Source organism: Tachyglossus aculeatus, chromosome 2, assembly GCF_015852505.1.
Source record: "Tachyglossus aculeatus isolate mTacAcu1 chromosome 2, mTacAcu1.pri, whole genome shotgun sequence".
In the NCBI taxonomy this organism is placed as follows: Eukaryota; Metazoa; Chordata; class Mammalia; order Monotremata; family Tachyglossidae; genus Tachyglossus; species Tachyglossus aculeatus.
In genome coordinates, this window is record NC_052067.1 from 54,914,278 (window position 1) to 54,932,640 (window position 18,363).

General features: G+C 46.4%; 1 protein-coding gene across 1 annotated transcript in view; it reads left to right on the top strand.

The window, feature by feature from the left end:
* IGF2R (insulin like growth factor 2 receptor) overlaps nucleotides 1-18,363 on the top strand; it is a 140,415-nt gene that overhangs the window by 69,416 nt on the left and 52,636 nt on the right. Inside the window, 12 exon segments of the mRNA XM_038742552.1 lie at nucleotides 963-1,140; nucleotides 3,875-3,990; nucleotides 5,683-5,851; nucleotides 8,440-8,619; nucleotides 10,434-10,535; nucleotides 11,570-11,671; nucleotides 12,506-12,701; nucleotides 12,984-13,154; nucleotides 13,631-13,774; nucleotides 13,892-14,070; nucleotides 16,401-16,488; nucleotides 18,224-18,363. Of these exon segments, the coding sequence (XP_038598480.1) occupies nucleotides 963-1,140; nucleotides 3,875-3,990; nucleotides 5,683-5,851; nucleotides 8,440-8,619; nucleotides 10,434-10,535; nucleotides 11,570-11,671; nucleotides 12,506-12,701; nucleotides 12,984-13,154; nucleotides 13,631-13,774; nucleotides 13,892-14,070; nucleotides 16,401-16,488; nucleotides 18,224-18,363 (1,765 nt within the window).

Sequence of the window (18,363 nt, forward strand, 5' to 3'; positions counted from 1 at the left end):
AAGCAGCGTGGCTCAGTGGAAAGAGCCCGGGCTTTGGAGCCAGAGGTCATGGGTTCAAATCCTGCCCCCGCCAACTGTCAGCTGGGTGGCTTTGGGCGAGTCACTTAGCTTCTCTGCGCCTCAGTACCCTCATCTGTAAAACGGGGATTAAGACTGGGAGCCCCACGTGGGACAACCTGGTCACCTTGTATCTCCCCCAGTGCTTAGAGCAGTGCTTTTCACATAGTAAGCGCTTAACAAATGCCATCATCATTATTATTATTAGTAGTAATAATAATACTGTCTCTATATGTTGCCAATTTGTGCTTCCCAAGCGCTTAGTACAGTGCTCTGCACACAGTAAGCGCTCAATAAATACGATTGATGATGATGATAGTAGTAGAAGCAGAGAAGCAGCGTGGCTCAACGGAAAGAGCCCGGGCTTTGGAGTCAGAGGTCATGGGTTCAAATCCCGGCTCCGCCAACTGTCGGCTGTGTGACATTGGGCAAGTGACTTAACTTCTCTGGGCCTCAGTGACCTCATCTGGAAAATGGGGATTTAGACTGTGAGCCCCCCGTGGGACAACCTGATCACCTTGTAACCTCCCTAGGGCTTAGAACAGTGCTTTGCACATAGTAAGCGCTTAACAAATGCCATCATTATTATTATTATTAGTAGTAGTAATCTTTTAGACTGTGAGCCCACTGTTGGGTAGGGACCGTCTGTATGTTGCCAACTTGTACTTCCCAAGCGCTGAGTACGGTGCTCTGCACCCAGTAAGCGCTCAATAAATGCGATTGAATGAATAGTAGTAGTACAGGGCTCTGCACACAATAAGGACTCAGTAAATATGACTGACTGAATGAATGAAAGAAAACGTTCATCTTGAGAGTTGAACTTTGTAAAAAAACATCTTCATATTGTGGTAGGACGCTGGGGTGGGAGCCTTCGGTGTCTTAATCAATGTGCACTTCCCTTTCAGTTCCAAGAAAGCCTGGAGTCTCGGAGCCAGCAGCTCCAAACTCTCCTATTATAATGGGATGATTCAGTTGAGCTACAAGGATGGGACGCCGTATAATAACGACCAACACACCCCGCGGGCCACGCTCATTACTTTCCTGTGCGATCGAGATGCCGGCGCTGGCCGCCCCGAATACCAGGTAAGCGGCACTACCCGTTTGCACCCCCACGCAAAGTTGAAGGGAAGTATCTGAAGGAACGGTTTGGGTGAAAAGAAACATCCTGTTATCGTAACATTGCGGGTCTTCTGAACTGTCGCAAGAGTTCCCCTCTGTGACATTAATATTAGAAGCAGAGGGCCTGGGTTCTAATCCCGGCTCTGTCGGTTTCCCGGGTTCCAAGCCCCCTTCCGTCAGTTGTCTGCTGCGTGTGGCCTTGGGCAAGTGACTTCACTTCTCTGTGACTTAGTTTCCTCGCCTCCAGAACGGGGATTCAGTACCGGTTTTCCCTTCTACTTAGACTGTGAGCCCCTTGTGAGACTGATCATTTTGTATATACTCCAGTGCTTGGCACATAGTAGGCCCTTAACAAAAATGATTATTGTTAATGCACAAACCACAAAGTTCTTTAGAGGCAAATATTCTCCGACACTGAAACACACTGCCTTTTATTCTTTATCCTAAATGTTTATGAAACAGTCGTGTTCCCCCACTTATTAAGCAGTAGATCTTTATAGCCAGATTGCTGTCTTGCGCTAGCCTATTTTCCCTTTCAAGACTGTTCAGTTTGAATTAGTGTCCAGCACTGTAAGGTGAGGAGCATGTTAGAATCACTCAATCAGTGGTACTTATTGAGCACCTACTATGTGCAGGTCACTATACTCGGCGCTTGGGCATGTGCGACAAAATTAGCAGACGCATAATAATAATAATAATAATAATGAAGGCATTTGTTAAGTGCTTACTATGTGCGAAGCACTGTTCTAAGCGCTGGGGGAATGGAAGATAAATTACGCAGTTGTATATAAGCGACCTGTGATGTAGGGGTGAATAACGATTGGCAAACGGAAGATAAATTACGCAGTTGTATATAAGCGACCTGTGATGTAGGGGTGAATAAAGAGTGGCAAATGGAAGATAAATTACGCAGTTGTATATAAGCGACCTGTGATGTAGGGGTGAATAAAGAGTGGCAAATGGAAGATAAATTACGCAGTTGTATATAAGCGACCTGTGATGTAGGGGTGAATAAAGAGTGGCAAATGGAAGATAAATTACGCAGTTGTATATAAGCGACCTGTGATGTAGGGGTGAATAAAGAGTGGCGAATGGAAGATAAATTCCGCAGTTGTATATAAGCGACCTGTGATGTAGGGGTGAATAAAGAGTGGCGAATGGAAGATAAATTACGCAGTTGTATATAAGCGACCTGTGATGTTGGGGTGAATAAAGAGTGGCAAATGGAAGATAAATTCCGCAGTTGTATATAAGCGACCTGTGATGTGGGGGTGAATAAAGAGTGGCGAATGGAAGATAAATTACGCAGTTGTATATAAGCGACCTGTGATGTAGGGGTGAATAAAGAGTGGCAAATGGAAGATGATAAATTACGCAGTTGTGTATAAGCGACCTGTGATGTAGGGGTGAATAAAGAGTGGCAAATGGAAGATAAATTACGCAGTTGTTTATAAGCGACCTGTGATGTAGGGGTGAATAAAGAGTGGCAAATGGAAGAGCCAGGGTGATGCAGAAGGGAGTGGGAGAAGAGGAAATGAGGGTATAGTTGGGGGAAAGCCTCAGGGGAGATGTGCCTTCAGTAAGGTTTTGAAGGTGAGGAGAGCGATGGGGTGGAGTGCCACGGTATGTAAAGAAAGCCTCCTTGGCCTGCTCCCACCACGTCATCATAAATGCCTTATTGGGTCGGAGCGGGAATTCCTCCAGGAGGAATTCCCAGTGGTTCCCAAGGAAGCTTGGCAAGAAGAGTGAGATCTTCTGCAGTCCTTGTTCCCCCCCTGCATGGATAATGAATCCAACACCTGACTCTCCTCACTGTAAGAGCCTTTCTGGACCCTGTTGCTAATGAACGGAGGAATGGTCGAGCAGTGGTATTTATTGAGCACTCTACTGAGTGCTTATGTTGCCAGCTTGGACTTCCCAAGCGCTTAGTACAGTGCTCTGCACACAGGAAGCGCTCAATAAATAGGATTGAATGAATGAATGAATTGGGAGAGGACAGCACTGCCATGTCGGGAGACACCCTCCCGGCCCACGGCAGTGGTCTAGAAGGGGAGACAAGTATTAATATAAATTCATTACGGATATAATAAATTACGGCTATGCCAATGTCCAGATTTTGTAAATTGTGGATAGAATAAATTATGGCTATGCTAAATTCCAGATAAGGTAAATTATGAGTATAATAATGAAATTACGGGCACACTCATTCTGAATAAAATAAATTATGAATCCATCAATCAATCGTATTTAGTGAGCACTTACTGTGTGCAGAGCACTGTACTAAGCGCTTGGGAAGTCCAAGTTGGCAACACATAGAGACGGTCCCTACCCAACAGTGGGCTCAAAGTCTAGAAGGGGGAGACAGAGAACAAGACAAAACATATTAGAGAGGCAGCATGTCGCAGCGGCTATAGCCCAGGCCCGAGAGTCAGAAGATCATGGATTCTAATCCTGCGTCCACCACTTGTCTGCTGTGTGACCTCGGGCAAGCCGCTTCCCTTCTCTGGGCCCCAGTTCCCTCATCTTTAAAGTGGGGATGGAGACCGTGAGCCCCACGTGGGACAGGGACCATGTCCAACCTGATTTGCTTGTGTCCACCCCAGCACTCAGTACAATGCGTGGCACATACTAAGCGCTCAATAAATACCATAATCGCCATCATTATTATTACTTTCCCCTTCTCCATTTGACCGTCTAGGAAGAAGATAACTCCACCTACAATTTCCGGTGGTTCACCAGTTACGCCTGCCCCGAGGAGCCGGTGGAATGTATGGTGACTAACCCAAGCACCTTGGAGCAATATGATCTTTCAAGGTGAGGAAGAAAACTATCCACGATGCCCTTCTGGATCAATCAATCGTATTTATTGAGCGCTTACTTTGTGCGGAGCACTGTACTAAGCGCTTGGGAAGTACAAGTTGGCAACATAAAGAGACAGTAGGGACCCAACAGTGGGCTCACAGTCTAGAAGGATCGTCACGACAGTAGTGTTGGGAGGGGGAAGGATGCCCACCGTGTGCTAATCAATCATACTCATGGGACGCCCACCGGGCCCAGAGCTTGGGAGAGTCCGGTACGACAGAGTTGGTAGGCGCTTTCCCTGCCCACGACGAGGTTACGGTGTCGAGAACCACTCCGGTTAGAAATATTTGTCCGTTTGTCTCTCCGGTTAAAGTGTGAGCCTTTTGTGGACACAGGCCGTGTTGCTTCGTTATTCGTTCTCCCAAACGCCCAGTACAGTACGGTGTACCCTACCAAGCGGCCACTCAATAAATGTGATTTCTACTAGACTGGAAAGGGGAAGGAGAGAAGATGGCGGAGAGGGCACTGGGGAAATAGTGATATGCACCTGAGGGTTTGATTGTGATATTTTCCTGCCATTTTGACTCGATCTTCAGACATCATCCCTGCCATAGTTAGTGGCTAACTAGAATGCAAATTTTCAGGTCTAATAGCTTTTAAAATTGGGAACACACATCCCTCTGCAGCTTGTACGTACATATCTTCTTACTCCACTGCTTCCCCTTTCCTGTAATTTCCTTTAACACCTGTCTTCCCCACTAGATTGTGAGGTCCTTCAGGTAAGGGATTATGTCTACTAACTTTTATCGTGCTTCTCCAAGCGCTTAATATAGTGCTCCGCCACAGTAAGTGCTCACTGAGTACTTGAGAGCGATCCGATCGATGGGGAAAGGGTAGAGTTTGAAATTGGCTGTGTGAACTTAGAGAAGTCACGTCACTTCGCCACGGTAAGTGCTCACTGAGTACCTGAGAGCGATCCGATCGATTGGGAAAGGGTAGAGTTTGAAATTGGTTGTGTGAACTTAGAGAAGTCATGTCACTTCGCCACGGTAAGTGCTCATTGAGTACTTGAGAGCGATCCGATTGATTGGGAAAGGGTAGAGTTTGAAATTGGTGGGTGAACTTAGAGAAGTCACGTCACTTCGCCACGGTAAGTGCTCACTGAGTACTTGAGAGCGATCTGATCGATTGGGAAAGGGTAGAGTTTGAAATTGGTTTTGTGAACTTAGAGAAGTCACGTCACTTCGCCACAGTAAGTGCTCATTGAGTACGTGAGAGCGATCCGATCAATTGGGAAAGGGTAGAGTTTGAAATTGGTTGGGTGAACTTAGAGAAGTCATGTAACTTGTCTGTCCCGTGGTTGCCTCATCTGTACAGTGGAGATGTTCAATCTATCCAATCTTTACCGTGTCCAATCTGATTAGTTTGTATCTACCCTAGTGCTTAGTACAGTGTCTGCCACATAGTATGTGCTTAACAAAGACCAGTAAAAAAATACTTTCTATCAGAACCCTTAAAACATCTCCAGGTTAGCTGTTTGTTGCATTAGCGGAAGGTTTCTTGTGCAGTGGCTATGTAACCTGGGATCACGCAAGTTCAATTTTCTCGTCCCTGGGTATCCAGCGAGGGCTCTCTTTTCGGGTTTGGTTTGCCCCCGAAGGGTCATGAACTATTAAGGTCACATATGTCCTCTTGTAAATTCAGCTTATCAAAGTCTGAAGCCAGCGGCGGAAGTAACTGGTATGCGCTGGACAAACCGGAGGAACCTAGTAGGTGGAAAAAGTACTACATAAACGTTTGTCGGCCTTTGAATCCCGTCCCGGGCTGTGACCGCAACGCCTCGGCCTGTCAGATGACGTACACCAAAGATCACGTGAGTTGTCTTTCTCGTCCTATTTCCTCTCTTCAATTCCCAGCTCATTTTCGAATGCTAGCCGTCTACTAAACTCATCAGAGAAGCTGCCTAATGGTTAGAGCGTGGGAGTCAGAAGGATCTGGGTTCGAATCCCGCACCTGCCACTCATCTGCTGTGTAACCTTGAGCAAGTCATTTCACTTCGGTGCCTCAGTTCCCTCACCTATAAAGTGGGGATTGAGCCTGTGAGCCCCATGTGTGTGGGGGGGACTGTGTCCAACCTGATTAGATTACCTACCCCAGCACCTAAAACAGTGCTGGGTATGTAGCAAGCACTGAAAAAATACCTTAAAAAAAATAATGTTAGGCAAACAGGTCAGACCAATGATGAAATGGGAGCTGTGAAGCTCTTAGCATGGTGTTCTGCACACAGTAAGCGCTCAATAAATACGATTGGATGAATGAATCAAACTCTGTGCCAGAGACACGCGGATCTCTTATTGCCTTCAGGACACTTCCGCTCGGATAATAATAATAATAATAATAATAATGATAGCATTTATTAAGCGCTTACTATGTGCAAAGTGCTGTTCTAAGCACTGGGGAGGTTACAAGGTGATCAGGTTGTCCCACGGGGGGCTCACAATCTTAATCTCCATTTTACAGATGAGGGAACTGAGGCCCAGAGAAGTGAAGTGACTTGCCCAAAGTCACACAGCTGGCTATTGGCAGAGCCGGGATTTGAACCCAGGACCTCTGACTCCAAAGCCCGGGCTCTTTCCACTGAGCCACGCTGCCCGGATGTCCTGCTGGCGCCTCAAACCTAACCTGCCTGAAACCGAACTACTCATCTTCCCTCCCAAGCTTAACTTTCCTGCCTGTCCATGGCAGCACTATCCTTTCAGTTCCAGAAGTCCATAGCCTTGTTGTCATCCTAGACCCATTTCTGCCTTTCAACCCTCAACGTTCAATAATAATAATAATAATACTAATGATGATGGCATTTGTTAAGCGCTTACTATGTGCAAAGCACTGTTCTAAGCGCTGGGGAGGATACCAGGTTGTCCCACGTGGGGCTCACAGTCTTAATCCCCGTTTTGCTGGTGAGGTAACTGAGGCTTAGAGAAGTTAAGTGACTTGCCCAAGGTCACACAGCAGACGTGGGGGAGCGGGATTAGAACCCATGACCTCTGACTCCCAAGCCCGGGCTCTTTCCACTGAGCCACGCTGCTTCTCTGCCCTGCTGGCCGTTCAGTGTGGCCTAGCGGATAGAACCCAGATTTTAGGAATCAGAAGCACCCCGAGTTCTAATCCCAGCTCTGCCACTCGCCTGCTCTGTGATCTTGGGCAAGTCATTTCACTTCTCTGGGCCTCAGCTCCCTCATCTGTAAAGGGTGGATTCACATTGTGAGCCCCACGTGGGACAGGTAGTATGTCCAATTTGATTAGCTTCTGTCTCTCCCAGCAGTTAGTACAGTGCCTGAGTTAATTGCTTAACAAATACCGGAAAAAACAAAAAACCTACATATTCTGGATCTGCCCATTCCTCTCATTCATTCAGTCGTATTTATTGAGCGCTTACTGTGTGCAGAGCACCGTACTAAGCGCTTAGGAAGTACAAGTTGGCAACATATAGAGATGGTCCCTACCCAGCAGTGGGCTCCTCTCCACCTAAGTTGCTGCTGTACTAGAAAAAAGCATCTGGATCCTCACAATCTCCTTACCTTTAACTCCCCTCCCCTCTCCTATGATGATGATGATGGCATTTATTAAGCGCTTACTATATGCAAAGCACTGTTCTAAGCGCTGGGGAGGTTACAAGGTGTTCAGGTTGTCCCACGGGGGGCTCACAATCTTAATCCCCCTTTTACAGATGAGGGACCTGAGGCCCAGAGAAGTGAAGTGACTTGCCCAAAGTCACACAGCTGACAAGTGGAGGGGCCGGAATTTGAACCCACGACCTCTGACTCCAGAGCCCGGGCTCTTTCCACTGAGCCATGCCGCTTCTCTTCTCAGAGACTTGTTAGAGATATCTGCCACACTGCGCACCTCGATTAAAAATCGCAACTTTCACACTGTCAACATCAACTCCCAACACTCAAGTGCCCCCGCCACAGAGACATATTTTATCTATCTATCTATCTATCTATTTATCTATCTATCTATCCATCTCTCTCTATATCTATCTATCTATCTATATATCTATATCTATATATCTATATATATACTTGTATCCATTACACACTCCTTCCACAAGCACCTTCATGCAGGGTTGCTCAACACCCATTTCTTCACTCTCCCCAAATTTCCGTTGGCTTTCCGTGTCCTTCCTCAGCGAGCAAAGGCCGTTCACATCCAACTCCAACGCTTTCCACCAACTCTCTGCTTTTACTACCTGTGGCTCAAGTAACACAGCAGCAGGGGTGTCTCAAGTAGGATGTTATTCCTAGGTGACCCCTCCTCCCCCTCTTTGGAAATCTGGGAAGAAGAATCTTAATCGTAGGTGGTGGTGGGGGTGAAGGTGTGTTTTTCCTTGGTTTCATTTTTGGAGGGGCTGACTACACAAACTGATGGATTTTTTTTTTAAATTTTTTTCTTTGTTCCAAGGATGTGGCCACCGAAGTAGTTTCGATCAGTAACCTAGGGGTGGCAAAGCAAGGCCCGACAATCGAGAGCACCGGCACCCTCCTTCTGGAGTATGGCAACGGTACCGCCTGTACTGATGCCAGTGGCCGTGCCTCCACTTACACGACAAGAATCCATCTCGTCTGTTCCCGGGGGAGCCTGGTAAGAAGCCGTTCTGGGTTTCTCGTGGTTGGGGGCGTAAATTATATCATAGTTTTGCTGGAGCAGTAGCCGGACCCTCAGGTGGCTCTTGACCGAGATGGGAGGGGGTCCATCACGTTGCTAAAAGTCGGGAAGAGCACCGAAGCAGGGCGTGAGGGGCGGGCGAGGGTGTTAGGAATGCTTTAGTGGTCTTTTGTTGATTTACTTGGGCCTGGCTCTTGAGAGTAATAATCGGCTCTTCTAGGCCAGAATCTGAGACCCTACGTGGGCAGGCCTGGGAATCGAGCTGCTCATTCTAGGCTTTCCACAAGTTTAGAGCAGGCAGTCAAACGGTTGATTGATTGATTAATCAAGCAGTGGCATTTATTGAGCACTTGCTGCGTGCAGAGCACTGACCTAAGCACTTGGGAGAGTGCAGTACAACAGAGTCTCCCCTGCGTACAGTTTAGACATTAAAATAAATTGTGGACTTGTACTACATATATTAATCAGTGGTATTAATAATAATGAATTGTGATATTTATTAAGCACCAGTTACATGCCAGGCACTGTACTAAGTGCTGGGGTAGATAGAAGATCATTGAGGGGGATACAGTCGCTGTCCCACACTGCGTTTATAGTCGTAATCACCGTTGTACAGATGAGGAAACTGAGGCAGAGAAGTGAAGTGACTTGCCCAAGGTCATACAGCGGAGAAATGGGGGAGCCGGGATTAGAACCCAGGTCCTCTAACTCCCGGACCCATGCTCTTTTCACTGGAGCACGTTGCTTCTCCGAGCGCTTACTGTGTGGGAGACAATTTTAAGGCCACTTGTCAGCTGTGTGACTTTGGGCAAGTCACTTCACTTCTCTGGGCCTCAGTAATCTCATCTGGAAAATGGGGATTAAGACTGTGAGCCCCCCGTGGGACAACCTGATCACCTTGTAACCTCCCCAGCGCTTAGAGCAGTGCTTTGCCACGTAGTAAGTGCTTAATAAATGCCATTATTATTATTATTATTTTTACTATTATTATTATTACGGCCACTGCAGTGTTCCGGGTTGCCCACGAATCCCCCAAACCATGATGTTGTGGCTGGGGGCCATTACTACTTTGCTGTTTCAAACAAAAGAGCATTTCAGTTTGTTTAACAGTGTGACCCAGTGGAAAGGGCACGGGTCTGAAGTTAGCCGGCCTGGGTTTTGATGTTGGCTCTTCAAATTGCTTGCTTGGTGACCTTGGGCAAATTACTTGTGTTCTCTGTGCGTCAGTTATCTCATCTGTAAAATGGGGATTAAATCCTCCTTCTCTCCGGCTACGTACCCGGTGTAGGCAGGGACTGTCCAACCTGTTAAATTTGTAGCTGTTCAAGCACTTAAGAAATGCCATAAAAAGAGACAAAAACTAACTCCAGAACCTAATGCTTTGTTTAACCTCTAATCTAAGGTCCCTCTATCTCCCTGAACTCCCATTAACAGCCTGGTCTCCTTTGGTTTTGTCTCCCGTCACCTTGAAATGGTCGTTGATGATGATGATAATTATAATGGTATTATTTAAGTGCTAATTATTGCCAATACTGTACTAAGTACTGGGGTAGATGCAAGATCATCAGATCCCACGGTCCAAGTAGGAGTGAGAACAGGTATTGAACCCCCATCTCGCAGACGAGGGAACCGAGGCACAGAGACGTTATGCTACTTGTCCAAGGTCAAAAAGCAGGTAAGTGACGGAGCCGAACCCAGGTCTTCTTACTCCCAGGCCCGTGTTCCTTCCACTAGGCCACACTACCGTCGTTTGAAGTCCCATTGCTCACTGCTTAAACTTGCTTTCTCAGAATAGCCACCCGGTGTTTGTTCTCAATCAAGAGTGTGTGGTCTCCTTCGTGTGGGATACTGAAGCTGCCTGTCCAGTTGCCACAAGCAAAGATGAAATTCAAGTGAGTGTGTCTTCCTCCGTCTTAAAAGAAGCCCTGTTTACTCTGTGGCATTATCTTCCTCCGGCTCCTCCCAGCCAGTTCTACTGTATCGGTCCATGCATATGAGCTGGCTGATTGATATCCTGGGTCTCTACTGTTGCCTGCATTGGCAATTTGTCCCCTAATAGTGTAGGGGCAGAGAGACCCCCTCTCATCTTCCCCCAGAGACTTGGTGGACTTAACCATCGTCTTTTTTCTACCTGGCTCTTGGTCCTGAAGGCCGTTGGAGGTGACACGGCTTAGAATAGATGTCACTGACTTATGACTCTCGAGCCGTGTCCGGCTCTTCTTGGTTCGATCGATCAGTGGTCTTTGTTCAGCGCTTACTTTGTGCCGAGCACTGCGCTCGGCGCTTGGAAGGGTACGATATAACAGACTCGACGGACGTGTTCTGTGCCCAAAAAGTGAAGCAGCCGTGGTCCGGGGAAGAGCTGCCCCCTGCAAGGGCTACCGCAGTGTCTGCCCTGGGGGGCAACTAGCTGGCTGTGGGGGCATCCAGTGTAGAGGGTGGTGGGGTTTCAGGGCAAAACCACCCCAGGACTCTCCTCAAAAATCTCCAGTGGCTGCCTGTCAACCTACGCATCAAGCAAAAAACTTCTCACTCGGCTTCAAGGCTCTCCATCACCTCGCCCCCTCCTACCTCACCTACCTTCCCTCCTTCTCCAGCCCAGCCCGCACACTCTCCTCCTCTGCCGCTAACCTCATCCGTTCTCCATCTGTAGGATGGGGATATTCATCCCACAGTGATTTCAAAGAGGAACTAAAGCCTTCAAGCAGACACTACAAAATATGCGGATATTTTTCTCCCTGAAACGGCATTTCCCTAAAAAGTTGACTCTGAAGGAGTTTTCCTTAACAGGAGATCTGTCAAGAATATACTAGGACAACTGGATGTGTTTTTGGTAGCATTATGTATAAATAAAATGATATTAAAGAGAATAATATAATACTGTTTCTTTGACTGTCTCATCAAATATGAACCTTTCTTTTTGTAGGCCTGCGCTGTGAGAGACCCGAACAGTGGATTTTTGTTTAATCTTGACTTGTTGGCTGATCCCAAAGGATATATGGTTATTGGCAATGGAAAGACTTTTGGGGTAAGACTGTGATGAGGTGTAATTTCAGTTTTCGATGTCAGTTTTTCGTCTTTAGACCGTGAGCCCCATGTGGGACAGGGGCTGTATTTGCTCGATTAAGTTGTATCGACACCATGTCTTAGATCAGTACTTGACACTTTGTAAGTTCTTAACAAGTACCATAAAAAAAATATAGAGGAGAACAGGCTGTCTTTAAAAGCCACTTCTTCCCTGCCTTGACTTGGCAGGAGGTCGGAGAACTTGACTAGATATACAGGGAAGAGGTTTCTTTATGGAATGGGTAGAAAAGGGAGAGGAAATAGGTTAGCTGCTCATCCTGGTGCTTATTGAGCGCTTACTGTATGGAAAGCACTGTTGTAAGCACTTAGAATACAATATATTCCCTTTCCACAAGGAGGTTATTGTCTAGGAGTACAAGAATTTTCTTCCTAAAGCAGCATCAATCAATCAATCAATGTTATTGACTGAGCACTGCTATGTACAGGGCACCGAACTAAACATTCAGGAGAGTACAATACAGCAGAATTAGCAGACACATTCCCTGACCATAATGAGCTTACAGTCTAGAGGGAAGGGAGGTGTTTGAAGTTTGTCATGCTCTACAAAAACATCTTCCTTTTTCTGAAATGGAAAGGTGTTTTCAGGTGGCTTAGTTGACTCGTCAACATTCAGTGGTGAAAAATGTTTTCGGTAAATAAACTCTTTTAGAATGGCTGTGAACAAAGGAGTCCTCTAGTTTTGAAGGGCAAGATTTTTGTCATCTAGGTTGTCAGCTTTTGCTATTGGTAGCTCATATGTTTCACCCTACTTTTGTGGGTTTTTTTTTTTTTCCAGTTTAACATCTGTGGAACACTGTCCGCTTGTGGAACTGTAGATGGGAAACAATTTTCAGGCTGCGAAGCAAGCACACAGTCGAAAGATCTGAAAGACCTGAAGCCAGATAGATTAGTTGGTCCCAGTAGAAGTTTGCAGTTATCCACAGAGGGTCATATAACCCTGACCTACAAAGGACCGCTTTTAGACACAAAAGGTGAGCTCAAAAACAATGTGTTTGTTTAAATGATAGAAGCCAGGATGATTTTTTAGCCTTATCTACTGCTCATGCCAAAAATCCGTCTCCCTGCCCAGTTATCTCCTTTTTATTTTGATAAAGCTGGCAAAATACCTAATTGAGGCTTTCTGAATGGTACATGTATCAAGGAGGTCAGCGGGGAAGGGGATGAAGTTATGCCTTGGCCTAGAGCACTAAGAATATTTTCAGCACTTGTGCACTCTTCTGTTTCTCAGTCAGTCTTGATTCATTGATTGGCAGGTGCTTCCGACACATTCGAGATACGTTTCACCTGCAACGACGATCTGTATCCTGGAACCCCCAAATTCCTGCGTCAGGAAATTAATTCAGCTTTAGGGATCCACGATACCTTCTTTGAATTTGAAACCGCCTTAGCCTGTGTGCCTTCCCCAGTAGACTGCCAAGTCGTTGGTAAGCTTGCTTGGGAAATTGAAGGGGGAGTGTCTGGTTTGTCTGTGCTTCTGTGCGGTTATTTTAACGGCAACGAAAGTAGTGTCAAAGTCAGATTAAATGTCAAAAACCTGTTTACTGTGAACTGTTGTTTAGGACTTGGGAGAAGTTATGGACTCTTTTGCCTAAAATTTCCATAGAGCTTGAGGATTCCTAGGTTTTAATTGGATTGTATTCTAAATTCTGTGTTTAGAAACCAAGCCACGCGTTCACTGTAACCCTGCTGTCTTTGGGAGCCGCAACCCATCATTTTCACCTGCCTCGTGCTTTTTATTGGTAGGAGGCGAGGGTTCAGATATGGATATCAAAAGCTAGGAAACACCCTCTTCCTCCCAAGTGGCATTTTCTGGGTCCCCTTCATTTTAGAATCCAACTTACTCTAAACTTGTCTGGAGACCTAATGCCCCCATAATTACGTCCTCTATTCATTTTCTCAGATCTTTCCGGGAACGAATATGATTTAAGTGGCTTGAGCAAAACGACGGATCCTTGGATTGCTCTGGACACCTCCGCTGATGCCAGAAGGAGAACTTTCTACTTGAACGTTTGCAATCCCCTGCCGTATATCCCAGGCTGTCACGGTAAACTTCCTTCAGCCTCCTTAAAATCCAAGCCCACCCCACTGCTCCATTGAATACGAAGCCTAAACAGCGACACCCGAAACACCCCGTAAATAGACTCCCCTGCTTTTTTTCCAGGCGGTGCAGTAGGATCTTGTCTGAAAGTGGGGGACCGAGCCCAGAATCTGGGAGTGGTCCAAATAAGTCCTCAGGCTGCCGCCGACGGGTCCCTGAGCGTCGTGTACCTGAACGGGGACGTGTGCAGGGGGGATCAGCGCTTCTCCACCAGAATTATCTTCGAGTGCGATCAGACCCCGGTAAGCGTCATTCGGCCGATCGTATTTATGAGGTGCGCACGATGTGTAGAGCGATGTACTAAGCGTTTGGGAGCGTGCGATACGACCGAACTAGCAGAAACATCCCCTGTCCTCAGTGAGCCTGCTGTCTAGTGTCGGGATCAGGGTTTAATTTACAAACGGCTAATGCAGTCATAATCCATCAGGGACTTGCTGAATTTGCCCGTTCTATTCACTGGGAAAATACTCCCCCGCCAAAAAAGCTTTTATTTTTTATTTTCCCACCCAAGGCAATCGTCTTCCCACGCTTCCGGAGCAGACTGTGAACCCGTTGCTTGGTAGGGACCGTCTCTATATGTTGCCGACTTGTACTTCCCAAGCGCTTAGTACAGTGCTCTGCACACAGTAAGCGCTCAATAAGTACGATTGAATGAATGAATGAGGCATTCACGAGGGACGAGGGGACATGTCTAACTTTTTTTTCTTCTAATGGTATCTAAGTGCTTCCTTTGCATCATTCACTATTCTAAGAGCCGGGGTAGATACAAGTTTATCAGATTAGACAAAGTCCACGTCACGTGCAGGGCTCACAGTCTAAGTAGGAGGGAATAGGATTTAATCCTACTTAGGATTTAAGTAGTTTCCAACTTGTACTTCCCAAGCACTTAGTACAGTGCTCTGCACACAGTAAGCGCTCAATAAATACGATTGAATGAATGAATGAATGAATTGAGGCATTCACGAGGGACAAGTCTAACTTTTTTTTCTTCTAATGGTATTTAAGTGCTTCCTTTGCATCATTCACTATTCTAATAGCCGGGGTAGATACAAGTTTATCAGATAAGACACAGTCCATGTTGCGTACAGGGCTCACAGTCTAAGTAAGAGGGAGTGGGATTTAATCCTACTTAGGATTTAAGTTGTCTCCAACTTGTACGTCCCAAGCGCTTAGTACAGTGCTCTGCACACAGTAAGCGCTCAATAAGTATGATTGAATGAATGAATCCACATTTTACAGTTGAGGAACTGAGGAACAGAGAAGTTGTGACTTGCCCGAGGTCGCACAGCAAGCAATGGAAAGTCAGAATTAGAACACAGGTCCTCTTGTTTCCCAGGCCCATGATCTTTCCTCCAGGGCACGCTGCTTTCCACCCATATATTCCCAGTATTTAATACAGTGCTGTACACATTTTAAGCACTTAAATATTATTATCACTACTAAGCCGCCTTAAAAAACGGGTCTTCAAATTCAGTGATATTGTTAATTCCCCCAGGCCAATAAGAAGCTCTCTGAGGACAGGGACTAAGTCTGCTAAGTCTACTGTACTGTCCCAAGCACTTAGCACAGTGTCCTGCACACAGCAGACACTCAATAAACGTGATTTAACTTTTTTTTTCCCCCCAATGTGATATTTAACCCGTTTCTACATGACAGGCACTATAGGAGAAGCAGCGTGTCTCAGTGGAAAGAGCATGGCCTTTGGAGTCTGGGGTCAGAGAAGCAGCGTGGCTAAGCGGAAAGAGCCCGGGCTTTGGAGTCAGAGGTCACGGGTTCAAATCCTGGCTCTGCGAATTGTCAGCTGTGTGACTTTGGGCAAGTCATTTAACTTCCCTGTGCCTCAGTTACCTCATCTGTAGAATGGGGACTAAGATTGTGAGCCCCCCATGGGACAAACTGATCACCTTGTAGCCTCCCCGGCGCTTAGAACAGTGCTTTGCACGTAGTAATTGCTTAATAAATGCCATCATTATAATAATTATTATTATTATAATCCCGGCTCTGCCTGTTGTCAGCTGTGTGACTTTGGGCAAGTCACTTAACTGCTCTGTGCCTCAATTCCCTCATCTGTAAAATGGGGATTAAGACTGTGAGCCCCCCGTGGGACAACCTGATCTCCTGGTAACCTCCCCAGCACTTAGAACAGTGCTTTGCACATAGTAAGTGCTGAATAAATACCATTATTATTATTATTGTTATTTCTAAACGCTGGCGTAGATACAAGGCAATTGGGTTGGACGCGGTTGCTCTTTCACATAGGGCTCAACCTGAATCTCCATTTTACAGATGTGGTACCTGAGGCACAGAGATGTTAAGTGATTTGCCCAAGTCACACAGCAGACAAGCGGCATAGCCCGGATTAGAATCCAGGTTCTCTGATCCCCAGGCCCGTGCTCTCTCTGCTGGGCCATGCCGCGTACTTTGAGTTAGTTTCACTTTTATGCCTTCTGAGGCCGTTAATTGTAGCTCTCTCGCTATTTAACTTTCTTTCACAATCCAGAAAGAACCCAGACCTTTACAGAAAACTGAAACCTTAGGGAAGGGGAAATCAGCCATTTGTCTTGTTTCCTAGGGGTCCCCCGTTTTTCAAAGGCAAGATGACTGTGAATTTGTATTCATCTGGAGGACGGAAGAAGCATGTCCTGTTCGCCGAGCAGAAGGTGAGGACTCGGGGCTCTTTTGGGGGAGACCCAGGTTCGGGGCGGTCACAGGCAGCCTTATGTGGGCTCATTGTGGGCAGCAAAAGTGTCTCTTACATTGTTATATTTTATTCATTTATTCAGCCGTATTTATTGAGAACTTACTGTTCGCAGAGCATTGTGCTAAGTGCCTGGGAGAGTACAATGCAACAGACACACCCCCTGCACACAGTAGTAAGTGCTCATAAAAACGATTGATTGACTGACTTGAGGAGGCCGGGTAACTACACCTTCGAAGCTGGAGGGAACTCCCCCTCCTCTGTTTCCCATGTGAGGAGCACGAAGCCATTATTTTGGCTTCTTGCGTACAGCCTTCCATCCTCACACAATTCAGGTCCCTGAGAAGATGGGGAGTTTCCATAGGGGCCTGAAAAACTTCAGTAGGGAATCTATCTGAAACTCACTTTCCACTCACCAAGGCCTTCCTGCTTGCTCTCTCCCTAAATGCCCTGACCCCACTTTGATGAATTATTCATTCAGTCATATTTAATAGATACCCTCTCCCCCTACACAACTGACAGCACCACTCTCCCCTATTTCCGAGCCCCACAAAAAATCACATCTAAGTCATTTCCCCTGCCTGCCTTCCCCTCTGCGTTGTCTGAGCAGTAGGCTCTGTACCCCTTAATCGGTGTATTCATTGAGCGCTTACTGTGTGCTGAGCACTGTACTAAACACGTGGGAGAGTTTTTAGATACATTCCCTGCCCACAACGAGTTTACAGTTTTGATATTCACCCCAACACCTCTCTACATAACGGTATACTCTGCCGCTTCCCCTATTCGTAATTTACTTAAATGTCTGGCTACTCCTCTAGACTGTAAGCTCCTTGTGGGCAGGGAATGTACCTACCAACTCTGTCATACTGTACTCTCCCAAGCGCTTAGTACAGTGCTATGCATGCAGTAAATAGCATTGATTAATGGTAACTCTGAAAGTAACTTTCACATCGAGTGTGGATAACCATTAGAAAGTGTCACTCTCTGTGGGGAATGGATAATCATTCAGTCACTCGTAGTTGAGCGCTTACTGTTTGCAGAGCACTGCATTCATCCAATCGTATTTATTGAGCGCTTTCTACGTGCAGAACACTGCATCATTCAGTTGTATTTATTGAGCTCTTACTGTGTGCAGAACACTTTACTAAGCGCTTGGAAAGTACAGTTCAGCATTAAAGAGAGGGGCTTACAGTCTAGAAGCGGGGAGACAGGCATCAAAACCAGTAAACAGGCATCAGTAGCGTCAATATAAAGAAATAGAATTGTAGATATCTACACATCAAAACAAGTGAACGGGTGTTAATATAAATAAATAGAATACAATTCTAAGTACACTCTACTAAGCCCTTGGGAGAGTTCAGTAGGATAATAGACAAGTCCCCTGCCCACACGAGCTATTTTCTGGACAGTACTGACACAATTGCAGTGGGCTTCAGGTCACAGCTGCCCAACTTTTGCCTTGCATACGTTGAGCAAGATGGGCCGAGCATTTGCTCGGCTCCAAATTGTCTTTCGGAGGTTCTTTGAAACGCGTAGCAGTTCTCCGTACCCCCATACTCCCTCCTCTCCCACCCCTCCACACTTAAAAGGGAGGTGAAGTTCATGAACTTTCCCCAGGGGCCCAAATGGCCGGCTGCGGCTTCAAGGAGGGTAAGTCCACGCATGTTTCTTTCTCAACCCTCCTTGTGGGCTCTCAGGTGACAACTGTGCCGTGAAAGATCCCCGCTACAACTACGTGTACGACCTGAAGCCCCTGGCCGAGAAAGACATGCTGGTGAAGGCGGGTGAATACAACTACCATTTCCGTGTCTGCGGAGGACTTTCGGCAGAGGTGTGC